Source organism: Parus major, chromosome 3 (assembly GCF_001522545.3).
Source record: "Parus major isolate Abel chromosome 3, Parus_major1.1, whole genome shotgun sequence".
Lineage (NCBI taxonomy): Eukaryota > Metazoa > Chordata > Aves > Passeriformes > Paridae > Parus > Parus major.
Genome location: NC_031770.1, coordinates 50,542,840 through 50,569,170, shown reverse-complemented (window position 1 = coordinate 50,569,170; position 26,331 = coordinate 50,542,840). Strand labels below are relative to the sequence as shown.

The following is a 26,331-nucleotide window of genomic DNA, read 5'->3' as shown; positions in this document are numbered from 1 at the left end:
GCCATGCTGCTTTTGATGCAGCCCAGGACGTGTTTGGCCTTACAATGATGTTTATATTATAATTGACTGAAATAGTGGTATTACAGCAAGTGGTTCTGTCCTGCACACTGTAATTTGAAAAACCTGTATCTGTCAAAAAATAAACCAAAAACCATTCAGGAGGAAAGCCATGAAAAACTCATTCAGATTCTTAGAGAAGTTCCTGCACAAGAATAAAAAATTATACTCTCACTGATACAGATCTGGCATTGAAGTAGCAGACCATGGCAGTCCACTGAAGTCTGCATTCCTGTGTGTGACACAGCTGGGAATGCTAGTCTCTAAAGTTTCTTCTGCTGCTGGCAAGCAAGGTCTCATGGAATAGAGCAGCTACAAGTTGCAAAAAGGTGCAGACAGCTCTTTCCTTCCCAGTGCAGAAGGCAAGAAAACCCCTGCAGACTCTTTGCCTTCTGTCAAAAGACTGGCCTGTGGGACAACTGGCCTGTATGGCTTCCAGGGGATATTAGGGCTTCTGCAGAAACTGAGTGTTCATTTAGGTGGAAGAAGAACTAAGGCTTGTCATTGCTTGTGGTGAAAAAGAAACCCTCAAAACTTTTTCAAGTGGTTTTAACCAACACAGTATTGCCTTCAGAGTCGTCATTATTTCAAGTCCTTGAGCATTTGAGAGAGATTCTAAACAAGAACTGTTGGTCTTTCACCTAAACTATCCCATGGGTCACAGAAAGAACACATAAAACTCCCAAAAGCAGCATTAGCACTGGAGGGAGTGAGGAGAGCAGGGAGCATCAGCAGGTGAGAGCTGAATGCTGCAGCTGTGGAAAATGGCCTAGGCAAAGAAGGGAAAAGGTATGTCAGAGGAAGAAAGGAAGAAAACCCAAAAGCTTCAATAGCATGGACTTGATGATGAATTTGTCCTTCCGTTTGGTAAGGCTGAACACATTTAATATTATATAGAGAAAATGACAAATACAGGTGGAAATTTTTTTCGTCCCCTGGCAAGTCTATCCTTCAATAGATTTATGTTGATGATGATTATGTTTAATCCAGAAATAGTTTGTTTGTGATGTTCCCTATGACCTCCATGGAAATGTCACTGTGCAACAAAGAGAGCGTAGGGTTACTGATATGTAATCCAGCTCATAACTAAACACACCTATAAAATAAACACAGTTTTATTCCTGAAAATTCTCAAGGAGTTATCTAGCTTTAATGTAAGGAAGGTACATTTCTCCTTCTTCTCATGTATTAGGGAATGATTTCTTTCTTTTCCTCAAAACAGGGAGCCTAAAACATTGCAAAAGCTGAAATCTCAGACACTGTGCAGGTTTCACAGAAAGTGTTTTCAGTCCACTCACTCCTGAGCTGGTCAGATGTAACCATCCCAGCATGCAGGGTCCAAGTGCCAGTCAGCTGGTTGTCCTCAGCATGTAAACTGCCTGCATGGCAGTTTCAACACACTCCTCTAAATTTCTCTGTCTGAGTTTCCCTTTCCATTCCTGACAGTTATTTCAATTCATAGCCCAAAATCCAGCAGATCCCTTTTAGTCTTCTGAAACTACACCCACATACTCCCCACAAACTTAGTAATACTGATTTTATCTGATTTCTATTTCCTGACTCTACCACAGACTGTTTTATTTACTTTCTTATTTAGGAACAAGACAGAATATGTAGCTTTGTACTACTAGTAGCTGATTTTTATAATGATGACCCCGACTAATTTCCTGTTATCAGTACACTAATTTCCTGTTATCAGTACACTTTTTATGTCCCAGGAATATGACCAAGTTCCCAGTGCCCAGTGAATCCCATCATATCATTTGAGCTGTGATAAGAGTTCCCATGCATGCTTTCAGGCTGTTGCAAAAACGAGCTGACACGTAATAGCTTTAACCCCAGTGGAAGAGAGCAAAGCTGAACCTGTCTTTCCTTGTGTTTGCCAAGGAGTGAGAATATGCCAGAGTAAGTTTCTGCAGGTCAGCTGTCACTTAGTTCCTTGACAGCTGAGTTGTGCATTTGGATCTCAGATCTGATTTAATTTCAAAAGAAAAATGAACAGGGACTGGATTCTTCAGTCAAATCAGGAGGAGCACAAAGAGCCCATACACTCTTCACTGGTATTCTGATCTCTCACACTGCCCTGTCACAAACATCCCCAGAGTTTTATCTTCTCTCAAAACACATCCAGGCAGTTTCCAATCCTCTCCAAAAAAAATTCTACAGAAGCCCCTGACCTTGAAAGTTCACTCCTTTTCATTACCCCTAAATCAGTAACTTTCTTAGGAATACTATCAAGCCACCAACAGTGTCTGAAGAAAATTGGAAGAACTGATGTTTCCTGAAGCCACAATGCCCGTGCATCCCCAGATTATAGAAACTGCCTTTTCCAAGTAGAGAAATAAGACTAATGAGAAACCACCCCAAGTGTGAACTTTTTGCCAATCTCCATCTCCACAAGTATAGCAAGACCTTTAGTCCTCTCCAGTAAAAGTCTGAGATGCTGCTAACATATGGATTTCTGAACTGGCACTCCTTGATACTGAGCTACCCAGTACTGCTTTCTCTGACATCTCTTGTAAATCAGGCACAAAGCATTTCTGGTTCTTCTGTTGCCATGCATTGGTTCGAAGGCTTACCCCAAATCATTATAGTATACATTTGTTTTGCCATATTTTCTTCTGAGCCTCTTTGTTTTTTTGCTGGAGACCAAGGCCTGTTTCTCTTCTCATAGCCCTGGCTGCCACTTTCAGTACCAGCCTATCATTTCTCTATTGTTTGCATATTTGTGCATTAAACTGACCTACATCTCCTTCTAGGGAGTGGGTAGCAGATGGTGCTTAGGTGATATGGCATCTCAAGATGGTGCTTGAGTGGAAGTGGGAAATTCTGGTTGGTTGCTGCACAAGCAGCATGCAGCTGAGCTCTCTGGGGAGCACTCTGCTTGTTTGTATCAACAACTTTGGGCCAACATGAGGCAGCACGGTCACATTCTGGAAATAGGTCAGGCAGGTGATCTTGGCTGTAATATTTGTTTGGGAGCTGCTGGGATCAGGGGGGCAGCTACATCACTCACCTCTTTTAGCATTACTACCTGAATGGAAAAGTTGGTCTTTTCAACAGAGGAGCACCGTGGTGGCTGGCACTGGAACTCTTGTCCTGTGAGGAGAAGTTGGATATTCAGCCTGAAAGAGGGATGGCTTTGGAGATTATCAAGAAGATAGTGAAAGGGTCTTTATAGGAGTGTAAAACAGGAAGACAAAAGGCAATAGGCACAAACTGGAACAAAGGAAAGTTAAGGCTAGAAAGAGAAACTTTTCCAGTGCCATGACAGTTAAGCCAGATAACAGGCTTCCCAGGGAGGTCATGCAGTCTCCATCCACAGAGGTTTTAAAGTCTAATTTAAAGCCCTGAGAGACCTAGTCTGAGATCACAGCTGAGCTTCCTTCAAGCAAGAGCTTGAACTAAAGAAGTCCTGTGGTCTCCTCCAGCCAGTGAGACTATGATTAAGAATCAGTCTGTTTTTAACAAATTCTGCCCAAATCCCAGGCTGCAAAGGGCAGTCACAGCTCGGAGTTCACATTATGGAAATCCGTCCCAGTCTTTGTGGTAGACACAGAAAAATTCAACCAAGTTTGACCAATCCATAGTCAATACAGACAAATTTCACACAGCACTATGACTCAATTCATTGAGGGATTAAGACTTAAATTTGAAGGGTAGCAGCTGTATAAGTATCCTTCCTTTATTTTCTCTTTCTGAGGGCCCAAGTCTCTAATCTCTTGTGCTATCTCTGTCAGAGCAGGGAATAGCCAACATAGCTGGCTCATGCTGCCAGCCAGCAGGCAGCTTCCCCTGCGCCTATCAGAGACGGTCCCTGCACAGTGCGCACTCAGTCCCTGCACTGTTTGCTCCTCCTGTGTCATTCTGTCCTTCCCTCCTCGCTTGGTCTTCTCGTCCCTCTTCCCTCAGTGGCAGGATTACAGAACCAGTGTCCTGTTGCTGGCGTGCCCTTGTCTGAGCTTTCTGCCCAACTTTTTTCCTCTGCTCAGCTCTTCTCTTTGCTCCGGTAAGTCTGATGAACAGCTTCCTTGCTGTCACTGCTTGGTGACATGGCACAAGGGCTTCAGTGTAAGTAATTCCCTTTGGGAGCGTCAACCCGCATTTTCTAGGAACAGCCCTAGGAAAGTCTGGGCACCATGTGGCATCTGAGAAAAACAGGGAGTTATCCAAGGTTGTTGGTGAAAGTAAGGAATTCTTTAAAGAGTGATCAGAGAAATTTAAGATTACTTTGGTGGTGCTTGTGTTGAATTGAAACTGGGGGCCATGGGTGGTCTGCTACAGCAGACACTGGTCAAGATTCAGGTGCTACATGAGAGGTGAGGCAGGAGGCCTCAGAAATCCTCCAAGTCTGGTTCTGAGTCTGTATGGAAAAATGTCACGAAAACTCCAAACTTTTGTTCAGTTTTGTACTAGGAAATTGCACATAAATCATAAAGCTATTCAAATACAGTGGGTAGCTGATACAGCTGGTTTTATCTCTGCTTTCTAAAGTAACACATAAGGCAGTGTCTACCTAGACTGTAAGAAGGTACTTGTATTTTTCTGAAGGATGATCGGAGTTACAGTAGCAGGGACAATTCCAGAGTTTAATGTTTGCTGCTTTGACTGCAGACCAGTTTTATATAAAGATAAAAAATCAGATTTTATCAGCATGTGTTGGCTGGTGCAAATATATGTAAAGCTTTGTTTTAGAGAAATGTGTGTGTATGTGAACTTTGAGCATGAAGTGCTAAATACCATCACCCATTTTAGAAGAGCTTAAAATAGCTCCCGGCTGCAGAGCAGGTGCCATGTGTCCTTCTGCTGAATACATGAGGATGCAAAAGCTAAATATAGACCAGTGTGTAAACCTTCTAGAAGTTCAAACTGCAAGAAGAAAATCAGGAAGCAAATCCCATAGGAAGGAAGGGGAAGCACACTGTTTGTAAAAGATAAACAAAACTCTGTGACAGTCTTCAAGGCAGCCTGCAAGACAAGCTAAGAAGAAGACATTTAATTTGTGTTTTGTTCATGCCAGGAGGGTGCCTGGGCAACAGTGTCAGCTCCCAGCAGCGCAAGAGGTGGGCTGGAATACCCCAGCACAGGAACAGTTTTCCCAGCAGCAGTGGGATGGCTATTGCAGTTCTGCTAAATCAGTCATTGTCCCTTGCCTACTGACCTTTTACTTTGGAAATACTGGCTGTGTTCAAAGCACAGTGAAGGCAAATTGTGCTGTAAATGTGAAATATTAATGGATATAGTTGCAGAAAAACAAACTCAGCATGTAACCAGACTGATCTGAGGCTCACACCTTTTGCTGTTGCCTCTGGGTGCAGCTGTGGCTATGCTGTGTGCTCATCTGTGCTGTAAGCACCATTTCTGTTCTGAGTTATCCCACGTTCTTAACAGAGGAAGAAGGAGAATGGAGAAGATTCTTTCTCACAGTGGGGAGGCAGCAGCATCCTCAGGTTCTTGGGGGTGTTTCCCACTGAAGGAGAGGAGGACCACAGTGAGCATTTGTAGGCAGCAACCACAAGTGTCAAGTTTCCATCTGAGACACCAGGGCCAAGAAAGTTACTGATTTCACAGCAACTGTGGAACGGGTCCAGGACTTGAGAAGGCAGGAGGAAAAGAGTAAACAAGATGCAATGCTCAGACTCAGTGAGCCTGGTCAGTCCTCCCCCTTGACACAGAACAGGATAGAGCTGTGTTGGAAATTCAGGTGCCTGGAGGCAACAGTAACAGGTAGTAGGAGTTGTAAAACTGAAGAGGTGGCTAGTCTAAAATTGGGCAAGTCTGAAAAACCAAGGAATTCCTCTTCTGGACAGTCACTTAATTTTTAGGGATTACTGTGTTTAAGATAGAGTATAATGTAAACACTTCACATTATAAAAGCCTTGCTGAAATTGGCACCGAAAGTCTTTTATGGCCTGATAAGAGAGAATTCCTTGTGTACATCCAGGTTAAGCAGTCTAGAGTACAAGGGGGAACTGGGGCCAGCTGCAGTAAAAACTCCCAACATCAAAGGCTGTAAGCAGGCAACTCTCAGACGCTGTGACTCCCTGAACATAAACTGAAGCGCTGTGGAAGCTATTATGCAAAACAAGGTACAGAAATCTTCATAGGCATTGTGTTTGTGCTGGAAATCAGACCTCTGGTTTAGCCTGAGGAAGAACAAAATGAAACATTAGGATATTTATTTGTGTGTGCAAACACAGTCCCCAGTATGACCCAGCAGGTGGGCACCTTTGGGCTAGAAGTGTCTTGCTATGTATTTCTGGGGTTCCTGCCTGCTCACCATTCTGGGCTGGTGGATGGAAACTCAGCAGATGTGAATTGCCGTGGTTTCAGACTGATTATAACTAATCCCTTTCTAGCCAGGAATGTATGTTAGGGAAGATTTCCTGCAAGGCCAGCTTGTAAACATCTTGTGTCCTTGATTCTAATCATCCAGTTTCTCTTTCATTCACCCATGCTTTTCCCTTGTCACTGAGACACATCATGCACAGATCAATTGCCACTGTGGATTTAAAGCCTACAGTACTTGTAGACATGCTCTGTGATTCACATTAGAGGAAACCTTTAGCTAGACAGTGCCACCACATGAGTGACGAAGTTGGGAGGCAGCCAAGGGAGAGGGTTGGGGTACAAAGAGAACATAGACTTGGAGCCTTCTTACAAAGAGGGGGAGATAGTCAGAAAAGAAATTAATATTTGGAAATGGAGCATTTTGCAGTCCTGCTCTCCCTCTGTGATGAACATATTAAAAAATAGGTATTTTAAATTGAGATATATTTTCTGAGAGTTTTATTCTGCCTAAGCAAAGCTGGTAGTCCCGGATTTTCTAGCTGATTGATTGCCAACTGCCAATTAGCTCAAATTAATGATTGCAACAGTAAACACTAGCCTGAACATGTCAGAGATAAACATGTATTTTGTGGAGTGTCTAGCTTAGCCTTTACAATACTCTTACTGACCTTGAATTAGTTGGCAGTCAATTAACTCTAGTTAAAAAAGATCACAAACAGGATGCTAACCTTTGTGCTAACTGGAATTATTCACTTATATTTCACATATAGGGTCTAATTTTTCAATGTAAATTAAACTTGATATGACATCAAATCAGATCAATATAATTTTACAATCATTTTGCAGTGATATAATGACTGTGCCACAAGGAGTAAATAAAGAATGGGATATGATTGTGTGACAGGTCTGTGAGACCAGGTCCAGATGCATTCCTGAGCGCACTTAATGTTATCAATTGTTTGCTTGAGAGATGGTAACTAATTTGACTACCTTATCTGCAGGACAAGTCATATAGCTAGAAAATCAAATCTTGAAAAATGTTGCCTTAGTGATGGCCATCACTGCACTTCCTAACATCACTTTGACTGGGGAGAGTTTTAAGAACACTGAGTCATTTATTACAGTAAATTACATCTCTCTTATCACATAATGCCTTTGGTCATGTTAGTTTACAATTTTGAAAGCTGTAGAAATTTAGACACTATAGAAAATATATGTTACAGCCTGTTTGAATAGGGAAGAAAATGTTTCCTGGTTAGCTCCACATTTTCAAAGTCTTTTAAAAAATGAGAAAGCAACCTCTTCAGATGCTGGAAAGAGCCAGTCAGGCAAGCTTCTTCCCCTCTTCCTTCCCCAGTGGCACTATTGTAAATCATATCATTAAGGAAAGAAACAAAAATCAGTCTGGAAAAGAGAGAGAAAGGACTCATAGCTGGCAAGAGTACAGAGTCTGCAGTCAAGCAGCAGTGGAGGTTAGTTGCTGCTCAAGGTCCAGCTGTGCACCCCACACCTCTACACTACTTCATAAGGGCAACACAGAGGTGCCAGCAGCCTGTCCCTCTCAGAGGCAAGGACTCTTCATTACTCTGAGTTTTCCTGGTGCCCAGGATGCTCTTGCTGACAACCTCATTACCAGGTCCCGGCTAAGCCAGAACAGGAACACAGATACATTTGGGGGCTCTGTATTTGCCTGGCTGATTGCAGCTGCTCAAAAATGTGAGAAAACAAAAGCTTCCCTTTGCAAACTGGGAATAAATTAGCTGAAATTCACCCCACAAAACACCATGGACTATCAAATTATGTTATGTGTGGTTTGGTTTATTTCGCTGTGATTTATTCTGTAGTTTGTACTTTGTCAAAGAAGCTGTCAGCAGCATGCAGCAAGTACAAGAGAAGGGTGCTTTAGAGCTATTAATCTTATTCTTTGCCGTTATTGTGACGGTACCAAACCACGTCTCTTGTAGACCAAGCACCATGCTGGGCTTTCCAAGGGCACAGTGCAATTTTCAGTGCACCAGTTTCATTTAAAATATTTTTCAGAATTATTGACTTAAGATGTGACAACAGGAGAGAAACAGGAAATGAAGCTAATGCATCTCTGAAGTGAAACTGCCCATATTGGTAGCCAGTGTTGCAGGTAAACAGATCAAGAAAAGTAAACATGTGGCAAATATTTTATTCAAGAAGGAAAATGGTATAAGTGACTGGGGTGTCATTTCATGTGTCATTGCTGGCCGTGGGAATAAGAGGTTCTCATTTTTAAGTGCTAGATTTGGGTAGGCTTGTCTCTTGGGAAGTATATAATTTGCTTTTCTCCTTGCAGGCAAATCACCTTGGTTATTTATCTAAGTGTGACATATTTGTCAAGCCAGAGCCAATGGATAAAATGCCATCCCAAATTTCACACAAAATCACTCATATGCATTAGCTTGATGGCTAATTCTTTATACGGCTAATTCTATGCCTTTAAATTAACCCTCCATTTGTTTTTCTGTCAGGTGCTGCACCAAGCATGGAGAATGACCAGTCTTCTGCCTCACCTGGGCAGGACATCCATGGGCAGAGTGGAGACAAACCTGCCCCTGGCCTGCCATCCCCTGCACCAGCCCCCACAGAGCAGCCAAGTACCTGGCCCGAAGCAGCCGTGTGTGACATCTCAGAGGAGCTGAGCCGGCAACTGGAGGACATCATTAAAACCTACGGGTCTGCCACGAGCCTGATGGAGAAGGAAAGCACTGCTACAGAAATTGACAAGCCTGAGAAGGGAGAGCCAGGCAACTTGGAGGATGCAGAGTATGAAGATGGAAATGAAGAGAGTGAGAAAGAGAAGCCGGCTCCTGGGGATGCTTCCAAAGCAAAGGAGCCCAGCAGCAACAAGGAGCAGAAGCTGGAGAAGAAAATCCTGAAGGGACTAGGCAAGTATTTACATACTCACACAGCCCTTCTGCAAACACTCCCTGGTCGTTGCTCTTTACCATGTTAAGTTTCTGGTATGGATGATAGAAACCTCCAGCTACCACTGAAAATGACAGTGACCATTACAACTTTTCTATAACTGATAATTCTTTTTGGCACTACCCAACATGTAGTCTGTATCATATATTAGTTCTTTAAAAATGAAAAGTTGTATCACACAACACTGATGTACTACTGGGCCGCCCACATTGGTTAGCCAGAGCTGTCAGTCCAATGGCACACTGCACAAAGTCACTCAGATGAAGGAAAACCTAGCCTCTCGTTTGTACCTTAGTGAATGTTTTCTTCTCCTGTCTGCTCAGGTATGACTACTCACTGGTCACAACAGTAATAATGGTGCTACTATGTGGCATGGGGACCTGCAGAATAAATTTACTGTCATGCCCAGGTTATTTTTCATTTAGTAAACCCCCGGACCCATCATATAATATACATTAAATAAGCAAATACATTTGTTCTCTAACACCTCAGCCCTGGAGGAGCTGTCAACTGAGCTAGAAAGAAGTCTCAGCAAGTTTTTGTATACGTGTACTTTCTGCTGAGCAGCCACTAGAGAGCAATGTAGTTACATTCCAATCTAATACAGATGTAAATTAATTCCCTTCCTACATTTAACTCCAGCCAATCTTCAAGCCTCTCCTTTGCATAAGAACCTGAACCCAAATGCAGACTAAGCCTGTAAAGAAATCACTTTGTCTTACGGACAAGGGACTAAGCATAGGACACAGCATGGATTTCTTTTTCCTCAAAAATTCTTTGAATGTCCAAAAGAAAATTCCTCAGTTTCTACTGCCTTAGCTTTGATGCAACAAAAAACTAAAAAACAACTGGTTCCTCAGAAAGCCCAATGAAAACACACTGTTCTCCATCTGCCCTTGTGACAGTCCACACCAGGATTTGATTTTAGGTCACTTCCATTTATTTATGCTGATGCTGTAGGGAGAACTTAGTGTGAAATAAAGGATTTTCTTCAGAGACAGTACTCCTGGACAACATTAGACTTGAAGTAGAAAATGCCCAGCCCAAAGCAGAGAGCAGATTTTGTCCCACAGCCTCAGGAAAGTGCTGTGGAAAAGCATGTCCAAGCCCCTGGGACCATATCTCCAGGGATGTCAGGGATATTTTGTATTTGATGAACAAGCAGTGTTCAAGTTCCAGCTCATACCTGGGGCTGAAATGAAAACCAAGAGGTATCAGAGGAGAAGCAATACTTAAATGGCTGTGCAGTGATTTAGCTCTGCATGCCCAGGGAGTTTTTAGGCTATCTCTGGTATACAAGCTTTCTTCAGCAAGTCAGGGAACTCATTTACACAAGTATCACGTAGTCCAGACCTGGCTGGCACCACCTGCCTCTCTCTGATTGTTTACTTCCATACCATGATCTCTATATCTGACTTAATGTTCCTGATGTCAGGTGTGGGTTGATCAGCAAAGGAGCTGAGTACACCAGATTTGATCCACTTTCACTTGCAAAGAGATCTGTTCCTAAGCCTTTGGGGTCCAGGCCCTTTCTGTTCTATTTCAGTCAAATGTGCCATGTGTCTGACCTAATTGTGTTGCAAAAACATTGAATGAAAATCAGATTACACGGGACAAAAGCAATTCACAGACAATGCTTTGTTAGAAAAAAGCGCATTACTGAGGTCTGAAATGGGGGAAAGTCCTAGCATGTTTGTTTTTATGGGGCAAAGAAAAACCCAGAAATTTATAGCAAAAATTAGTCTTTTCCTTCCAAAATGCCTTGTTTCACCCTGTGTTTTTACAGGCCCATGCATCAAGCAACCAATTTCATAACATGTTGTATATCAACAAACTACTTCTAGCATCAAATCTCTGCTTCCTCTTTTTCTAAGGAAAAGAAGCCACCCTACTGATGCAAAATTTGAATAAGCTGAACACTCCAGAAGAGAAGCTGGACCTGTTGTTTAAGAAGTATGCTGAGCTGGTGAGTGCAATGTTGGCTCTTTTCTGTACAAACTGCCTATACAAGAAGGTATAAAAAATACATGACATGTATTTTTTGTAACATAGTCAAACCTCACATACCAGTAGTGTCTGTCCTGATAAGTGAATCCCAATACAATTGTCATGGTCAGATAATTATGGGTGAAAAAGAGAAAAAAAGTTAAAAGTGAGGAAAACAAGATTTGGGTCAAAAAGTTGATGAGGAAGAATATTTGTACTTAAAGGCAAATCTACCAAATGGACCCACACTGGAGAGCGGTGTCTTGGCTCTTGCCTTTTGCAAGGAGTTCTGCATGCCTCTGTTGTGGGTATTGCTTTAAGTTATGTATTGGGGATTTCATCAAAATGAAAATAATACAGGGCTTAGTATAAAACTTCCTGTGTTAGGAAGCAGATAATAGACAACTGAGACTAATTGTAAGAGAAGCCACAGCACAGTGAAATGAAGAGTTAAAGGCCCTGCCACCACAATGTCACCCCGGTAAAAATGAGTGCCACCTACCTGACTGTTCTTCCCACACTTAAGATGTGTTATTTTCAGATGAAGGGATATTTTTTTTCTGTGTATCAAACAACTGTATGACCATAAGCTGTGGAAATCTTGCAAATTACAAGGCTGCAGCATTTTATGTTTTGTGGAGTGCTGAAAAATGTGTGAAGCAGAACATTGCCTTTGTAATTGGTTTTATGCACAGATGTGTCCATGTCTCATCATAATGTGAAGTGAAATTTAGCTTTCCCTTTTTTCATGTAAAATCCTCTGATTTCATAAATTGGACTCAGGCTATTCATAGTTTATCTCACGCTTAAAGGGACTTCATGCTTTCGGATCAACTGAAATAGGTCTTCTTCCTCTGTAAAGTACCCTCCAGTGCATTCAAATGGCATTGCAGCACTCTATAAAACAGGGGCCATATTTCCAGTAGCCCATGGAGGAGAAAGGTGCTAAAACAAAAATACTGAACACTTGCTTCATGTGACATACTGTGCAATGCCACTAAAACAAATCATTCGGTAAATACAACAAAAACCTTGTTGGATACAGCCTTACCCTGCTCACTCAGAGCGGCTGAGGGGCGTATGGTGATTAATGGCTTGTCAGCAGTTGGCTGTAGCTGTCACTCTGCTCCCTCTTGTCCATCCCCAACACACACTTCAGATCACATCTTGCTTTTGCTGAGTTGTTTTCCAGCCAGATCAGCTCTCTGGTCTGGTGAGCCATGTGGTGACACAAACACTTGTTGCAGCACAGCTCAGGAGAAGGTGTAGCCATGTGACAGATGGAGCTGGGTGCTGGCAGTGGCTTCCCCTGCTTCAAGTAGTGTTGGGGCTGGCTGAAGAGGCCACCCAGCAATGTTATTTCCCTGCCAGCCCATGCCCTGGCACAGTCTGTACAACTGTGGGTACACAGCGGGCTGGAGCATGGGCTGGTGAAGGCAGAAGCCATCCCAGCAGGGATGGGGAAGTGGCACGGTGCAGCCATTTGGGCACAAATCTGCCACACTACTCACCAACAGAGAACATTTCATTCACTAAATCCGGGGTACGGGGTTAGTAAAGCAGACTGTGGTTTATGGCTGCTTTTGCTTACAAACAGCTGTGTAGAATTGTTTATAACTGAATTATTTTCAGAGATCCTGAGAGTCTCACAAGTTCTGGGTGCAAGAACAATATGCCAATAAATAAATATGAGCCCTCTCATTATCTGAAGACAATGAGATAAAACTCAAGATAACCAAGATAAAACTTTTTTCCTAAATTGACTGCTTATTTCTCTAGGTCAGCTTTCAAAAATCAAAATTCCTTCCATTTGCAGTTAATTTTAGCTTCTATTTCGTTAATTATTCTTTCAAAATTATCATTTGGAACCCTTTTTGAATTCTCATTTATCAGTGAATTGCCTTTTTCATTGAAAAGGTAACACCATGTCTTAGATATTCCTAAGAACTTTGAGATATAAGTTCCTAGTGCAATGGGGGGGAAAAAGCGAAAAAATGCTTGGAAGACTTTTCATATCATGATTAAGACTGACTTTATTCTGAGCCCTCTATCTCAAGCACAGCTTGAGTGAATTGTGAAATTTGGATAAATCATTATCCACTGAGCACAGGCTGTGCATGCTAAATGTGAAGCAAAAAGAACACTTTTTATGTTTTTCAGCAGAAAGGGGAAAGAGACAAAAACAAGCTTGTGAAGGAAAAGTATCTCAGCCTCAATTAAAGAAAATAAATTTCTTTTCCTACAATACTAGAAAAATTATTTCAGCTAGTGCAGCTTGATTAGATGCAAAAGTCCTGTGACCTGCAGGAGCAAAAATAGACAGTGCATGTATTAAAAGTTGGACATAAACTGTAAATATACTCCAAGCTGGTGAGAGCATTGTTTTGTGCAATTTGTACAGTTAGCTGTGATTTGGTTAATAGTATGCAGAGCTCCCTACTGTAAGCATAAATTACCAAACATCTGCAGAAAACAGATAAAAATGTAAAATATGATGCTGTTGACTGTCTTGTTTGAGCTGCACCTTATTCCCCAGTGCTCACCTACTTTCCCAGTTATGCTGAGGTTAATTAGTACAAGTGGTACCATATTATTAGATAATGTAGTCTTAAGAGCAACTGTTATTATTAAAGTTTGCATGTTTAAGCTCATGTGCTACTGTTTTTCAATCAGAAAACATCTGGACTTCAGAAATACCTTACAATGTATGCACATCTGTGATACAGTGAGGAGGGTTATTGTGTTGGAACAGGACATGAAATTATTAAAAGCTTCAGAGCTGAAAAGCTTCTTTAACCAGAAGGTCAAAGGTGTTAATTTACAGTACAGGAATTTTTTTCCAAAAATTCAGTGATAGACACGTGTCAAAAGAAATTACCAGATTGTGCAGGGATTACTATTAGCAATTTTGTTGCTGGTCCTCTTTGCCTCTTCCAAATACACCCCTCTCCCTACCAGCCTTCTAGGGAAGGCAGGATCCATGCACCCACAGAACAGCAGACGCCCAAAGGGAACATCAGGGACTGTCCGTGTTTCCTCCAGGAATTATACTGAGACAAAGAGCCCAAAAGAGGTTTGATTCACCATGACTGACCCCCATTGGTGACAGGACCTCCAGAAACACAAATGACAGATGCTCTCATGTGGTCCTGTGAGCCAGAGGAGCCTGACAAGAGGAGGTGCCACATGTCATTTTGGGAAACTTCTCTGAAAAGAATTCTCCCCCACATAAACAGCATTCCTGGTATCCAGCACCTTCTCTGCTGTTTTTTCCAACAGGTTCCTGGATATTTAGGAAACTGCTCCTTTTTCAGGAAACTGTAAAATAGAATGAGCAACTACTGTATTACCTCATGATCTGGAGAAATCTCACCACATAAAGCACTACTGACTGCTCTAGTTCCAAATGTTGAAACAAAAATAAAAACCTCACAGATGTCTCTCAAAGAAATTCAAACCAAAGAAAGAAGAGCTAAAATGGTGTGACAAGAATGTTAAAAATTATGTTCACCCACCCACAGTACAGCACACTTGGGACTGTTGCAGCAGGCAGGCTTGGCAATCTCTAGGTTCCTTTCTCCTCTCACATTAGTGCTGGTAAATATAAAATATTTCTTAAGAGGTTAAGACAGTATGAAGACTTTCCCCAAACCAAAAGAGATAATTTTCTTTTTTTTTTCTTTTCTATCCCTCTTTGTTTCATTTTAATCAATGTTTCCCTGTTTTAATCCCTGTTTTGCCCAGTTTGAAGAACATCGTGCCGAGCAGAAAAAGCTGAAGTATCTACAGAAGAGACAGGCCCAGATCACTAAGGAGAAGGACCAGCTGCAGAGTGAGCACAGCCGAGCCATCCTCGCCCGCAGCAAGCTTGAGAGCCTGTGCCGAGAGCTCCAGAGGCACAACAAGAACCTCAAGGTGAGTGGGAGCCTTATCACGGTACCCAGCAGTGGGGGGAAAGATGACGTTGACACCTTCCCATCTCCCTCCAGTACCAAATCAAAGGGACTTTTGCATCTGCACATGCAATATATAATAATTATATATACGCTCTAATCTTGAGGTCCATTTAGCAAGATGCCTTTATTTCTCATTCGGAAATATCCCAGCACTTTTGGACACTGGATTTGCCCACACTAGTTCTACTCCCTCCTCCCATTATTAGGGAGCTCAGTGCAGAGCAGAGCAGCAGTGCTAACAGACCAGGTCCCTCAGAGTGCAGATGCAAATGGCACGTGCGTGGACAGAACCACAGGAACACCAGCTTTGCTCCAGCGGACTCACAAGAGGCTGGTGGGTGTTTTCATGTAATTTGAGCACTTAGACTTTTTCAAGTGATTTTTGAGGGTCAGTCAATCAGGACATTTGCCTGAAGACACCAAAAGTCAAGACAGGAGTAATGCCAACATTATCTGTGGAAGTTGTTTAGATTATGAGAATCAGTTAAAAGAGAAAATTTTCAGGAGTGTCAAAAGGCTAGGATCCATACACCATGTCTGCCAATTGCTTGGTGCATCGCGCCATTTAAATGTGAAATTTATAATATGATTATGCTCCTTGAAAAAAAGTATGTTCAAGAAGAATATTTCTGCTGTGATCGTCCTTTATTTTCTGAGCGCATGTTAGTGATGGTGTTGGTATCAGTATACAAAAGACCTCTGCTTTGATCTATTCAAACCCTTTCTTTATGGGGGTATAGTTATGTATAGAATTACACATAGGAATTGTCAGCAGCAAGAATTCCATCTGATACAAGCTCTATACTGGTAATGCATTTTCATTCATTTCCACCAGCTCAGGAGTAGGCCTTCAGGGTCTTGCTCTGACTTTCATTGTGTGCTGGTAATAATACAGCTGGGAGAGGGAATAGTCACACATACACTCAAACTACAATCCTTCCTACTAGAAAGATAAAAGCATTTAACAGATAGGGAAGCTAGAAGAAAATCTCTCTATGTTCAGTTATAGTTTCACAGAACTGGTAGTGAAAATTAAATTTTGTGCCTGTCATTTGTATTAGACCTGGGTTACTCTTAATATTGATCCACAGTGATTTACCAGGCCATCTGTGGGTAAAATATTTCAAAAGAAATACAAGCCAGTTTTAAAGTGAATTAAAGATACAGTGTACAGTGCTTTGCATAGCCTTAACTGATATTCCTAAATCATATCAGTGGAAAAAATCAGTGAAGACTAGGGCATTTAGAAAAGCTAATTCTTTTGGAAAATATTTGGAAAACATATTTGGAACAAATGTTGTTGAATTCCTCACACAGTTTCCCAGCTACTTTATGCTTATTAATCTTACTGCTAGAGAGCATGATTTTCCCATTCTCTTTGTATATAAATATTTCCTTACACATTTCATCTTCACAATTAGGAAAGTCTCTTTCCAACACCTGTTGGACTGCTTTACTTTGTGACTAGATTCTCCAAATAAACCTAAAAATTTCAGACTTAGTTCTTATTTTTATCCTGTATCTTTGCCAGGTGAGCCAGGGAAGATACCTGAGATGATCTGGTATTAGGAAGAAGTGTTCAAATTTTCATCACTTCTTTCTAGAAATTCGGAAACCTTTTAAAACACCCAGAATACTATCTTTCCTCTGGTTCCCATGCTATCAGCGCAGAAAAAAACCCCAAAATTAAATGAGACAGTAAGACAAAGTACACTTGCAGAATGCATGAGAAATAAAGTAATAAATAAAGACATTCATGATCTTTATCCAGTTTTGTTTCTCTAAGAATTTAAGTATAGTTCCTAGAATACTTGCCTTTGTGCTTTAGCTCCTGGAAATCTGTGAATGTCCAGAAACTCATGTTCTATTTATTTAAATGAGTGCAATTTTCTTTCACTTATGACTGTACTGAGAGGGCTCAAAACCAGAAAATCCATCAAACGTTATTTTTAAAATCTTATGCTTAAACATTTTTATTTTGGTTTTAGCAGGACAGAGATTAATAATTTTTTAATACTTGGAATGAACGGTTCTTATTATGTTTCAAAACATGGAAAATAGAGGCCAGGAGATTGTGTCATTTCAATAGCAAAGGAGAAACCTGGCCTGCCCAGATCAGAAACCCCCTCTGACTTACCATGTGGTACATTATATGCACATCACATCATGTAAATGTCATCTTCACTCATCTGGTGTGTGGAATTCCCATTAACTGCAGATCCATGTAGCCAAGTGGTGATGAATATGCAATGCAGAGCTGCATTGAAAATCCACAGGGCAGGTCAGAGAAGAAAAATTTCTGGTTATTATTGGATACCAGCCTCAAATTCTCACGTGCAGTCCAGCTATTCTGATGATTTCCTTGCAGTTACACAGATGTTTCATTCTCCCTCCAAGAAAAGCAGAATAAAGGTTGGTGAAATAGTGAAATGTGTTCCCACAGCAATAGAGAGCAGCTCTGCTCAGAGCAACAGCAACTCATTTCTCTGCATGGAGTTCATGTTCTGCCAATTATCTGACAGTCTGGTAGCTACTTAGCATCTTGTAATGACACGAACATCTCAGGTCCCTCATCCTTCCTGCCACCAGGCATTAAGCAATGACTTTCATACAAATGTCACAAAAGTCAACAGCCTCAGTTATGGGCTCAGCTCCAAACTGGCTCAGATTGTGGTGCCTGGGAATGAAGAGCACAGTTCATTGAAAAAAGGATTCCTTGTTCATATTATCTTAGCTGATATGGCTTCAGCAGACCAATAGTCTTCTGGAACTGTCCCAGAGATGCACGAGAAAAATTCCAGTATCAATCACACTCTTCTGTTCACAAATGATCTCGCATTCCTGTGCTAAATCCCAAACTGTAAAATATCCTGTCTTAATTTTAACAAGGTTTTACTCAATGCATTCCTACATTCTTGGCAGCAAAACATGAGAGCAAAAGCAATATTGCACTAGGACAAAAACATATGTTTGAAAGGGTAAACATGGAATGCAAAGGTTCCCAAAGGGCAGAGAAAAGAGAATAGTTTATGGCTAGTCTCTGCTCAGTGCTGTAGCCACACTGTTGTCCTGCTCAGCCAGTTCCCCTCACCCCCACCCATCCTTAATCTGTGACTGGGATCTCAAGGATTTAACAAATGAAAGCTTCTGAGGAGCTCCCCAGGACACATACCAGCCCCCAAGAAAATATCCTTCTCAAGTATATTTTTCTGTAAAGCAGAACAGATACAGAGCATCCTTCAAATAAATGCTTGCTGGCTCAATGTCTTTAACCACAAATCTTTGTATTGTCTCTGTGCTCTGTATTGTATCAATTTTCTACCTCAGAAGAGCAGGAAATAAGATCCTCTGAGTAACACAAATACAGAGGGTTGGGTTTTTAAAATTTGCATGATTGGTAGTCTCAGGATGTCTTGTTTCACCTTGTAACAGAACTGTTTGGTGTGACATATGCACAGTCCACCTTTTTTGCTTTATAGTCATATGGACTTATTACTCTGGAGATATTTAAATCATGGTAGCAACATTATAATGCTACCTGTGTTATAACAATAAAATGTTTTTGAGGAAGGATATTTTGAAGCCATAGAAAGAGGACTTCAGATGTGCAAGTTTATCATTGACTTCTCCAAGTGAAGCACTTGTTCACTCTTTTGCCTGCTCAGGGCTGCACATATGGAATGGAGAACTAAGAGGAATGAGGGGTTTTTTAATCAGTTCTTAGAGATAAAGTGGAATTCGTAATCAAAACTACCTAGGAATTCAAGTCAAATTTGGAAAACGTTTAAAATAAAAATACAAAGGATGACATTGTTTGTAAATATGCCCTTTCAAAAGAAAATTAAATGTTTCCTTTTGGAAATGCTAAAGCGGTAGATTTAAAACACCTTCTGAGCAGCATTTTTAACTCTACTTTGAAAGTGCATTCTTCTGCTAAAAGGATTTGAACAAAAAATACTTATGAACAGCTCAGTTGCTGGTCAAGCAAAATGTTTCAAAATCATTCTCACCAGCTGAGAAAAAAAATATTGGAGAGCTTCTTTTTCATCTTGCTGCAAATTTTCTGTGTGTCCAATTTCCACACCTGGTACTGAACCAGGACCCAACCCCCAAGTCATTTGCCCAGCTCCACATGAAATTCTTACTTCCTCCTAGGAGGGAGAGTCCCTTGAGGAAAGTCACACTTTGTATTACTCTGTTTATGAATACACACACAGGTTCTTGTGTGAACTGCAGAGCACTGCAGGGCTCTGTGGTGATTTCTGTGCACCAGGGTATTATTAATGGCTCCATTGCTTTCCTCCCATCATCCAAGGCATTGCCATCCCTATCGCTCCCTGGACCACAAAAGGACAAACATGCCCTACCTTGAACAGCAGCTGTCCTAGATCAGGCTCGTGTTGTGCATGCTAAGCAGAAATTGGGTCATTTGGTATTCACCTTACTTCATGAGCAGGGCCTGAATCAACACCTGCTATGCCACATTCGTGACACAAATTATACCTTGTTAGAGTCAGCTAAGGCTTTATTCAAATATATTTCTAGAAAATATCCATATGCAGTGTTACCAGAGATTTTTAATGCAAATTACTATGCTAGTTGGAGCCTTATTAGAGTATGCCATTTGTGTGCTGTGGAGTAAGTTTTTAACGTGGTCCTGGATTGATTTGTAACTACAGCAGATATGGTCCTAGCCATCCTACATTAGGATTACGTTCCCCAGAAGGGCAAACTGCCCTGGAAGAAAATGAGGAAGGCAAAAAAATAGTCTGTATTTCTGGATCCAAAGCAATGAATCCAGATTCTTTCTGCATTGTCTTTTATATAAACAAATCTAAAACAGAACTTCAATAATGGGAAGAAAATTAAATCTGAATGTCTGCTTTGATTCTGTAGGAAACAACATACAAGCTTTCCTTGTACTCACTAGCTAGTAAATTAGAGCAAATGTTCATGTCAGTTAAAAGTTAGGGAAGGAAAATTGAGGAATTGGAAGGGATTCTTTAGCAAGTGATGGATTTCTCTTAAAAATTTAAATCCCAAAGGCCATGAATTTGACATGAAGATTCCTTGTGAAATCGAGGCATTGTAAAGGCTGATTTTTTAATTTAGTCAAAGAGGATTTTGACAAAAGTGCTTTTGACTGCTTCCACTAAATATCTTTTTCCGAAGCAAAAGCTGTGATGCAGTATCATGAATCATGACATTCATGTATGTCCTCTCCTTCAGGCTTGCTTTGACCTGAAGCTCTGCTCTACATCCATCTTTATAAATGCAAATTCTTAGTTCCCTAATTTTTTCAAGTCCACTGTGTAATTTGCTTTGTAAATTTAGAATCACGCCTAATGCTGGAGCAGATGAAAGCAAGAAAATCTCCAAAGAGGAATGCAAGCACATATAATCCTTCAAAGGGAAGCCTTATGCTACTCTAAAACAGTATTTTTTCTGGAACTGTTTATTATGCCTCTCACTTACTGTGTTCTCTTCCATTCCACAACAGGAGGAAACAATCCAGAGGGCACGGGAGGAAGATGAGAAGAGGAAAGAAATAACTAATCACTTCCAGGGCACACTGAGTGAAATCCAGGCTCAGATCGAGCAGCAAAGTGAGAGGAACATGAAGCTGTGCCAGGAGAACACGGAGCTGGCAGAGAAGCTGAAGAGCATCATTGACCAGTATGAGCTGCGGGAAGAGGTGAGCAGTGCCCTGACTGCTGGCTGGGCAGGGCAGCACACCCAGCTGTCCCAGGGGAAGCAGGAAGCACAGCCAGCAGCCTGGCCATCATTCGGGTGTCTCACAGGGATAATGAGAGTAGCCCCCACCGTGTTTTGCCATCTGAGGAGCACTGTGCCTGCAGCACATTCCGGTCTCAGCGGGTATGGAATTGCGTGGGACAGCGCCCTGCCCCGGCAGCCTTGACGCTCTGGGGAGAGGGGCTGGGGCACCCGAGCAGCGAGACGTGCCAGCTGTCTGCTAAACTGCCCCAACCCTGTCACAGCTCCCCTAAATCCCTGGGGACCTCCCCCTGCATGCCTCTCCTCCCTCCCACTAAGCTCCCACTGAGTACATCCCAGCTCCCATTTCTTTAGACAGCCTGTTCTGCGGGTGACAACAAACATATTTTGTTCTCTCCAGAAGTAGATTGCTGAGAAGGGCTCTGATGTAAACTATTTGACCCTTTCCCAAAAGCAGAAAATTAGGATGGCAGATAAAGGTGACACCTTGAATTGAAATAGATTCCTTTTTTTGCAGGCACAATGCTCACTGAGATCCAGCAGATAGTAGACAGATGGGAAATTATTCTTTCTGTATACATTGGAATTGGCCAGAAAATTTTGACCAGAAAAAAATCCTCCAGTAAAATCCCAGACTACCATTATTTTTTTTTTTATTTTATGACAAACATCAACAAATATCACAATGGGTCTTTTTATAGTTTCTAAATACATTTACGGTGAGCCTCAGTGCAATCAGACAGCATTATCATACTGAATTAAACATAAGTTATCTGTCTTTACAATCTGGAATGACTGATACAATACCTGCTTTTTCCAAATCTGCTGAATCATGTATGAAGTCCTATACTGAATGAAGGAAATGTACACTCCTCTCTTGTGGTGTCTATGAGAAGGAAATGTAAACCAGAGGGACGCACTCAGAATAATTGCTCCTATGAATTTTATCTAAGTGAATTAAGAGTGAAGAAGGCTATCAGCAACATTCAGCTCCTGAAAGTCACCTTGGAGGCAGATATTTTACAGGCTAGGGGACGCCTCTAGTTTGTTTGGTCTTGTCTCCAGATCCCCACTCATGTCCTGTCACCCAGGCTCTCTGTTGTGCACGTGTGGCCAGACCAAAGGGGATGCACTGGGCTTGTATTTACACAGAGCATGTCATGGGCTGTGCACGTGCTCCAAAGTACTGCAGGTGCAATGTGTCTACACTGTCATCCACACTGTGGCTTAGATCCACTGGCCATTTAACAATTAAAAAAAAGTGTGTCCCTAGCATATTTATTATTGATGAGCAATTATTTGATCTTCAGTCATACTAGATTATATTGATTACTTTATATGTAGACCACAGAACTGGCAAAGATGCTAAGGCTTTTTTTTTCTTACAATAAATCAAAAATTATAATGTACACCACTTTCCCTTCCCATGCTAATTCTGGCACAGTTTGTTCTTATCAGAACTGTAATTTTTTAGTAATTGCAATAGTTGAGTGTCTTCTTGTTTTGCAATGATTTTGTCTTTCAAGTGTTCCAGTAAATAGCTGTACATGTACAAGCATGAAGGTCTATGTAGATAATTAAACCTGCACATTCAGCAAAATTTATTTTTTTTCACAGCACCTTGATAAAATATTTAAGCACAGAGAACTTCAACAGAAGCTGGTGGATGCCAAGTTGGAACAGTCTCAGGAAATGATGAAGGAAGCTGAGGAGCGACATCAGAAAGAAAAGGAATATGTACCTATCCTTCTAATTTGTCTTTTATCTAGCTTTAGGCCAAAAAAAACCCCTGCATGCTATTTCACTAATATATTCAGGTCCAATCTGGGGTACAGTAGCAGAGAAGTTTTTATAGCTACCATCAATGCAAAGGAACAGCCTCTGAAAGGCTGCTTTCATTGGCATTTTCAGTTTTAGGAGCACACTGCAGAGCAGTGGGTTAGAGCCCAGATGGCTTCAGCTAACTCACTGTTACTGTGCAGTTGGTACATCGTGATGTTGGGTCAGGTGATGCCATTAGTTTTCAGTTGTCTCTGGTATTTGATACTCCATCTCCCCACATAATAAATGCACACATCTAAACCACCAGAGAGGAGATCAAGAATTGAAGTGAAATGGCTGAAGGCTGCTATTCCCCCAGGTTCCAAGGCTCCCCAGGCATCCTGCCATGGATCCACTTTTGCCAGTGGAGGAATCCACAGGAGCCACTTGCTCTTACAAAGCCTCCCCTTCTCTATTACACTCTGTACACTGGTTGCCAGTGCCTCTTTCAGGCAGCCAGGGTCTGGGTCTGTTTAGCAGCTTTGTCTGCTCTTCCTCCCTTTCTGGAGGAGGGGACATCTCTAGCAGGGGGACAAGGAAAAGCAGCTCCAGGAGGGATGTCCTGTGCAGGCACAGCTGGGATGGGAGAAGTACGCTCCTCCATCTGTAGTCTCACACATTTTGTGACTCAATCAGACTAAAATTAATTTTCCCAGACTGCCTGGTATTTTCACAGCAATCCTCACATCTACAAAGGATCGGAGTTCAACGCAGGCACGTGGTCCCTCTTCTCAGTGGAGGCAGCAGATCTCAGAGGGCATGACAGGCTCTCATTAGCTGGAAGAAAGCTTTCATTTTCACCAGTCCTCCAGCTAACTCAGGAGCAGCATGAGAGATTACTATAAAGAGAGGACATTTATCCCTTCCGCATATCTGGAAACAGATGTATTAGCACTGGCATGGCTCTAACGGGTATTTTAAAATACTCAACTCAAAACAGATGAAAATATGGGGCTCTAAGACTTGTGGTTAGAACACAAGGGGAAAACAGCATACACCTCTTACCAAAAACAGCCCATGAGAGCATTTATCCTCTTTCTCTGCAATGATCTTGCAGCTGGAACACCCACTCCTGCTCAGCTTTACTCCCAGCTAAAGAGTGAGGGTGAAAAGGATCTGAGGCTTTTCTGTGCTGATCTGCATATCACTGCATGAAAACTTGTAGTCCAGCTGACTTATTCCCCTTCACTCTGAAACCTACATAAAGCCAAACTCCAATATTTCATTCATGACCATTGATTCTTGGCAGATTTAAACTCCAGAAAACTCCAGATGTCCAAGAAATCACTTACAATGGCAAATATGTGTTTACTTTACTGATGTCACTGGGAGTTCTGATAATGAACACCAGATTTCAAATGCTGAGAAGAAAAAAAAAAATACAAAACAAAACAGAAGATGAATAATACCAGTCATTGGCTCTGTGGAAAACTGGCATTTAGATCCTTGTGTCAATTACCTCTCATGCTGCACCTCTCAAAGCATGAGTTTTGGGGCTGCTTGTCACCTATGACTTGTCCCTGTTTTACTCAAAACTTCTTTGTGTGTATTTTCCAGAACTGGTATGCACAGTCTTGGTATTTGCATTTCTTTTAAAGCACTGAAAGTTACCACTTGGGAGTAGAAGATTTTCTTTTGGGCTTTGTTGTGTGTAAGAAATAACAGGTTTGAAAACAAGCTACAAAACCTTTACACAGTGGGTGTATAATGGTATGTACTTTGTACAAAGAATATTTTTCCCTTGTCCAAATGAATGCTTAAAAATCCTGTCCTTGAGGCAGGCTGGTGATGTATGGTTAACATCACCTCAAAGCAATATAGATTTAGCTACAGAAATTAAGGCCAAAAGCCATGCAATGAGTCAAGGCATAATTAGGTATGTCACAATTCCTCACAGGTAGCCCAGCACCCAGAGAGCTGGCCTACACTTGGCTCCCACCTCCGTCCTATTGATGTGCTCTTATTCCCACCCACCCAGCTATTGTGATAGTGTCTGTGGGAGTAATGTATATACATGTATGTATTAAATCAAGGTGCTTGTGATGGAGTTCTCTCACTTAGCTGTAACACTCTCCAGCTCGCTAATGTGCAAAGTTAGAACAGTTTTCAGAACCTTTCTCTCCATAGAATTTTCTCATCCCTGTGTATGACCTTTGCTGCAGGATTTTGCAGGTGTTCTTAAATGAAAATTATTGTATTCTTTTACCTATTTGATTACTCTTTGAGGGCTCATTATGATGCTTTCCCATGCACTTCTTCATGTGGGAATTTTTGCCCCTAAGCAAAACTTCTTTACCTCAGACAATGAGAGATGTTCCCTCTTGCAGAGTCTGTACACCTCAGAAGGAGGTTGTCTCATTGCTTGCACAGTTCACTCTACACATGCATCAAAGAATGCAATTCCCTACTGAAGCAGCAATGGTTCATAATATGTGGCTTCCTCAAAGAGACCTAAGCTTGATCTAAGGATGCAATTTTACCACCATGCCACAACGGGTGGGCACTACTTGTACTTCTTCTCCCCATACCAAACATTTTTAGCACTTGTAATACAAACTTTGATGAGTAATTAATTGCAGTTTAAAGCATCTATGGCTTTCAAGTATATGACTGCAAGGTATTGGTCACATTTCTACATAATTGGAATTTACAGAGTCTGACAGCAAAAAGAGAAGCTTAATTTTCATTAAGCCAGCCCCTGTGACTGTCTGGGCCTCCAGCAGCTATCATAGCTCTAATAATAGTGTATCATCACCACGCTTCACTAAAGTGCTGCTCTGTAAACACCACATGCAATATTTATTCATTTCTTGATACTTCAGCCTCCTTGTTACCACTTTATAGTCTATTAATAAATGTATCAGTTCTGATTCATTTTCTCCCAGATTGGTGTTTGCAGATGACCTCAGGCTGCATAAGAATGTGTGCTAATTTGAGCAAGCCTCACAGTGGCTTCCATTACAGAAGAGTTTATTAACGCTTGGATTTTTACTCACTGCAGAAGTTATGTGGGTCAATAAGAGGGATTTCATTAAGAGGCAAAAGAAGCAACTTTTCTTTGCCTTCTCTGTCCATTTGTTATGCTATGGCCAAAGACATGTTGCAGGAGGTGGGACCTTTTCTTTATTCCAGTCACACTGGGTATAGGGGTAACCCTAGCTGAGATTAAAGCACTACAGATAAAAGTCCAGTTCTTAGAAGTAATGACTGGCCTAGGGACTGGGTAGCTCAGAAGGCTTTCAGAGCACTTTTAATTAAATCATTCAAACACTATAAATTCTAAAAAACACTCTAAAAGAGTAGATATCAAAGAAAGGTGAAACTTAAAAATCCAGATTTCATCCAAACTTTAAAAAAACCCTTTTTTGCATATGTTAAGCATACCCTCTTCTGAGAAAATAAATGCACAAACTGATGCTCATTTAAGCTATACCAGCTCTTTTTACTGGCCATGACACAACCTATTTGAAATTTTAATCAACGAGATCTGAATTCAAGAACTTGATTTATTCCATAGAACCAAACAACA

General features: G+C 41.4%; 1 protein-coding gene across 1 annotated transcript in view; it reads left to right on the top strand.

The window, feature by feature from the left end:
• Positions 1-3,898: 3,898 nt before the first annotated feature.
• TXLNB (taxilin beta) overlaps positions 3,899-26,331 on the top strand; it is a 34,828-nt gene continuing 12,395 nt past the window's right edge. The window contains exons 1-6 of the mRNA XM_015623057.3: positions 3,899-4,066; positions 8,847-9,263; positions 11,178-11,269; positions 15,034-15,204; positions 20,746-20,940; positions 22,599-22,718. Coding sequence (XP_015478543.1) covers positions 8,861-9,263; positions 11,178-11,269; positions 15,034-15,204; positions 20,746-20,940; positions 22,599-22,718 — 981 coding nt within the window. The 5' untranslated portion in view covers positions 3,899-4,066; positions 8,847-8,860. The remainder of the gene's footprint in view (positions 4,067-8,846; positions 9,264-11,177; positions 11,270-15,033; positions 15,205-20,745; positions 20,941-22,598; positions 22,719-26,331) is intronic.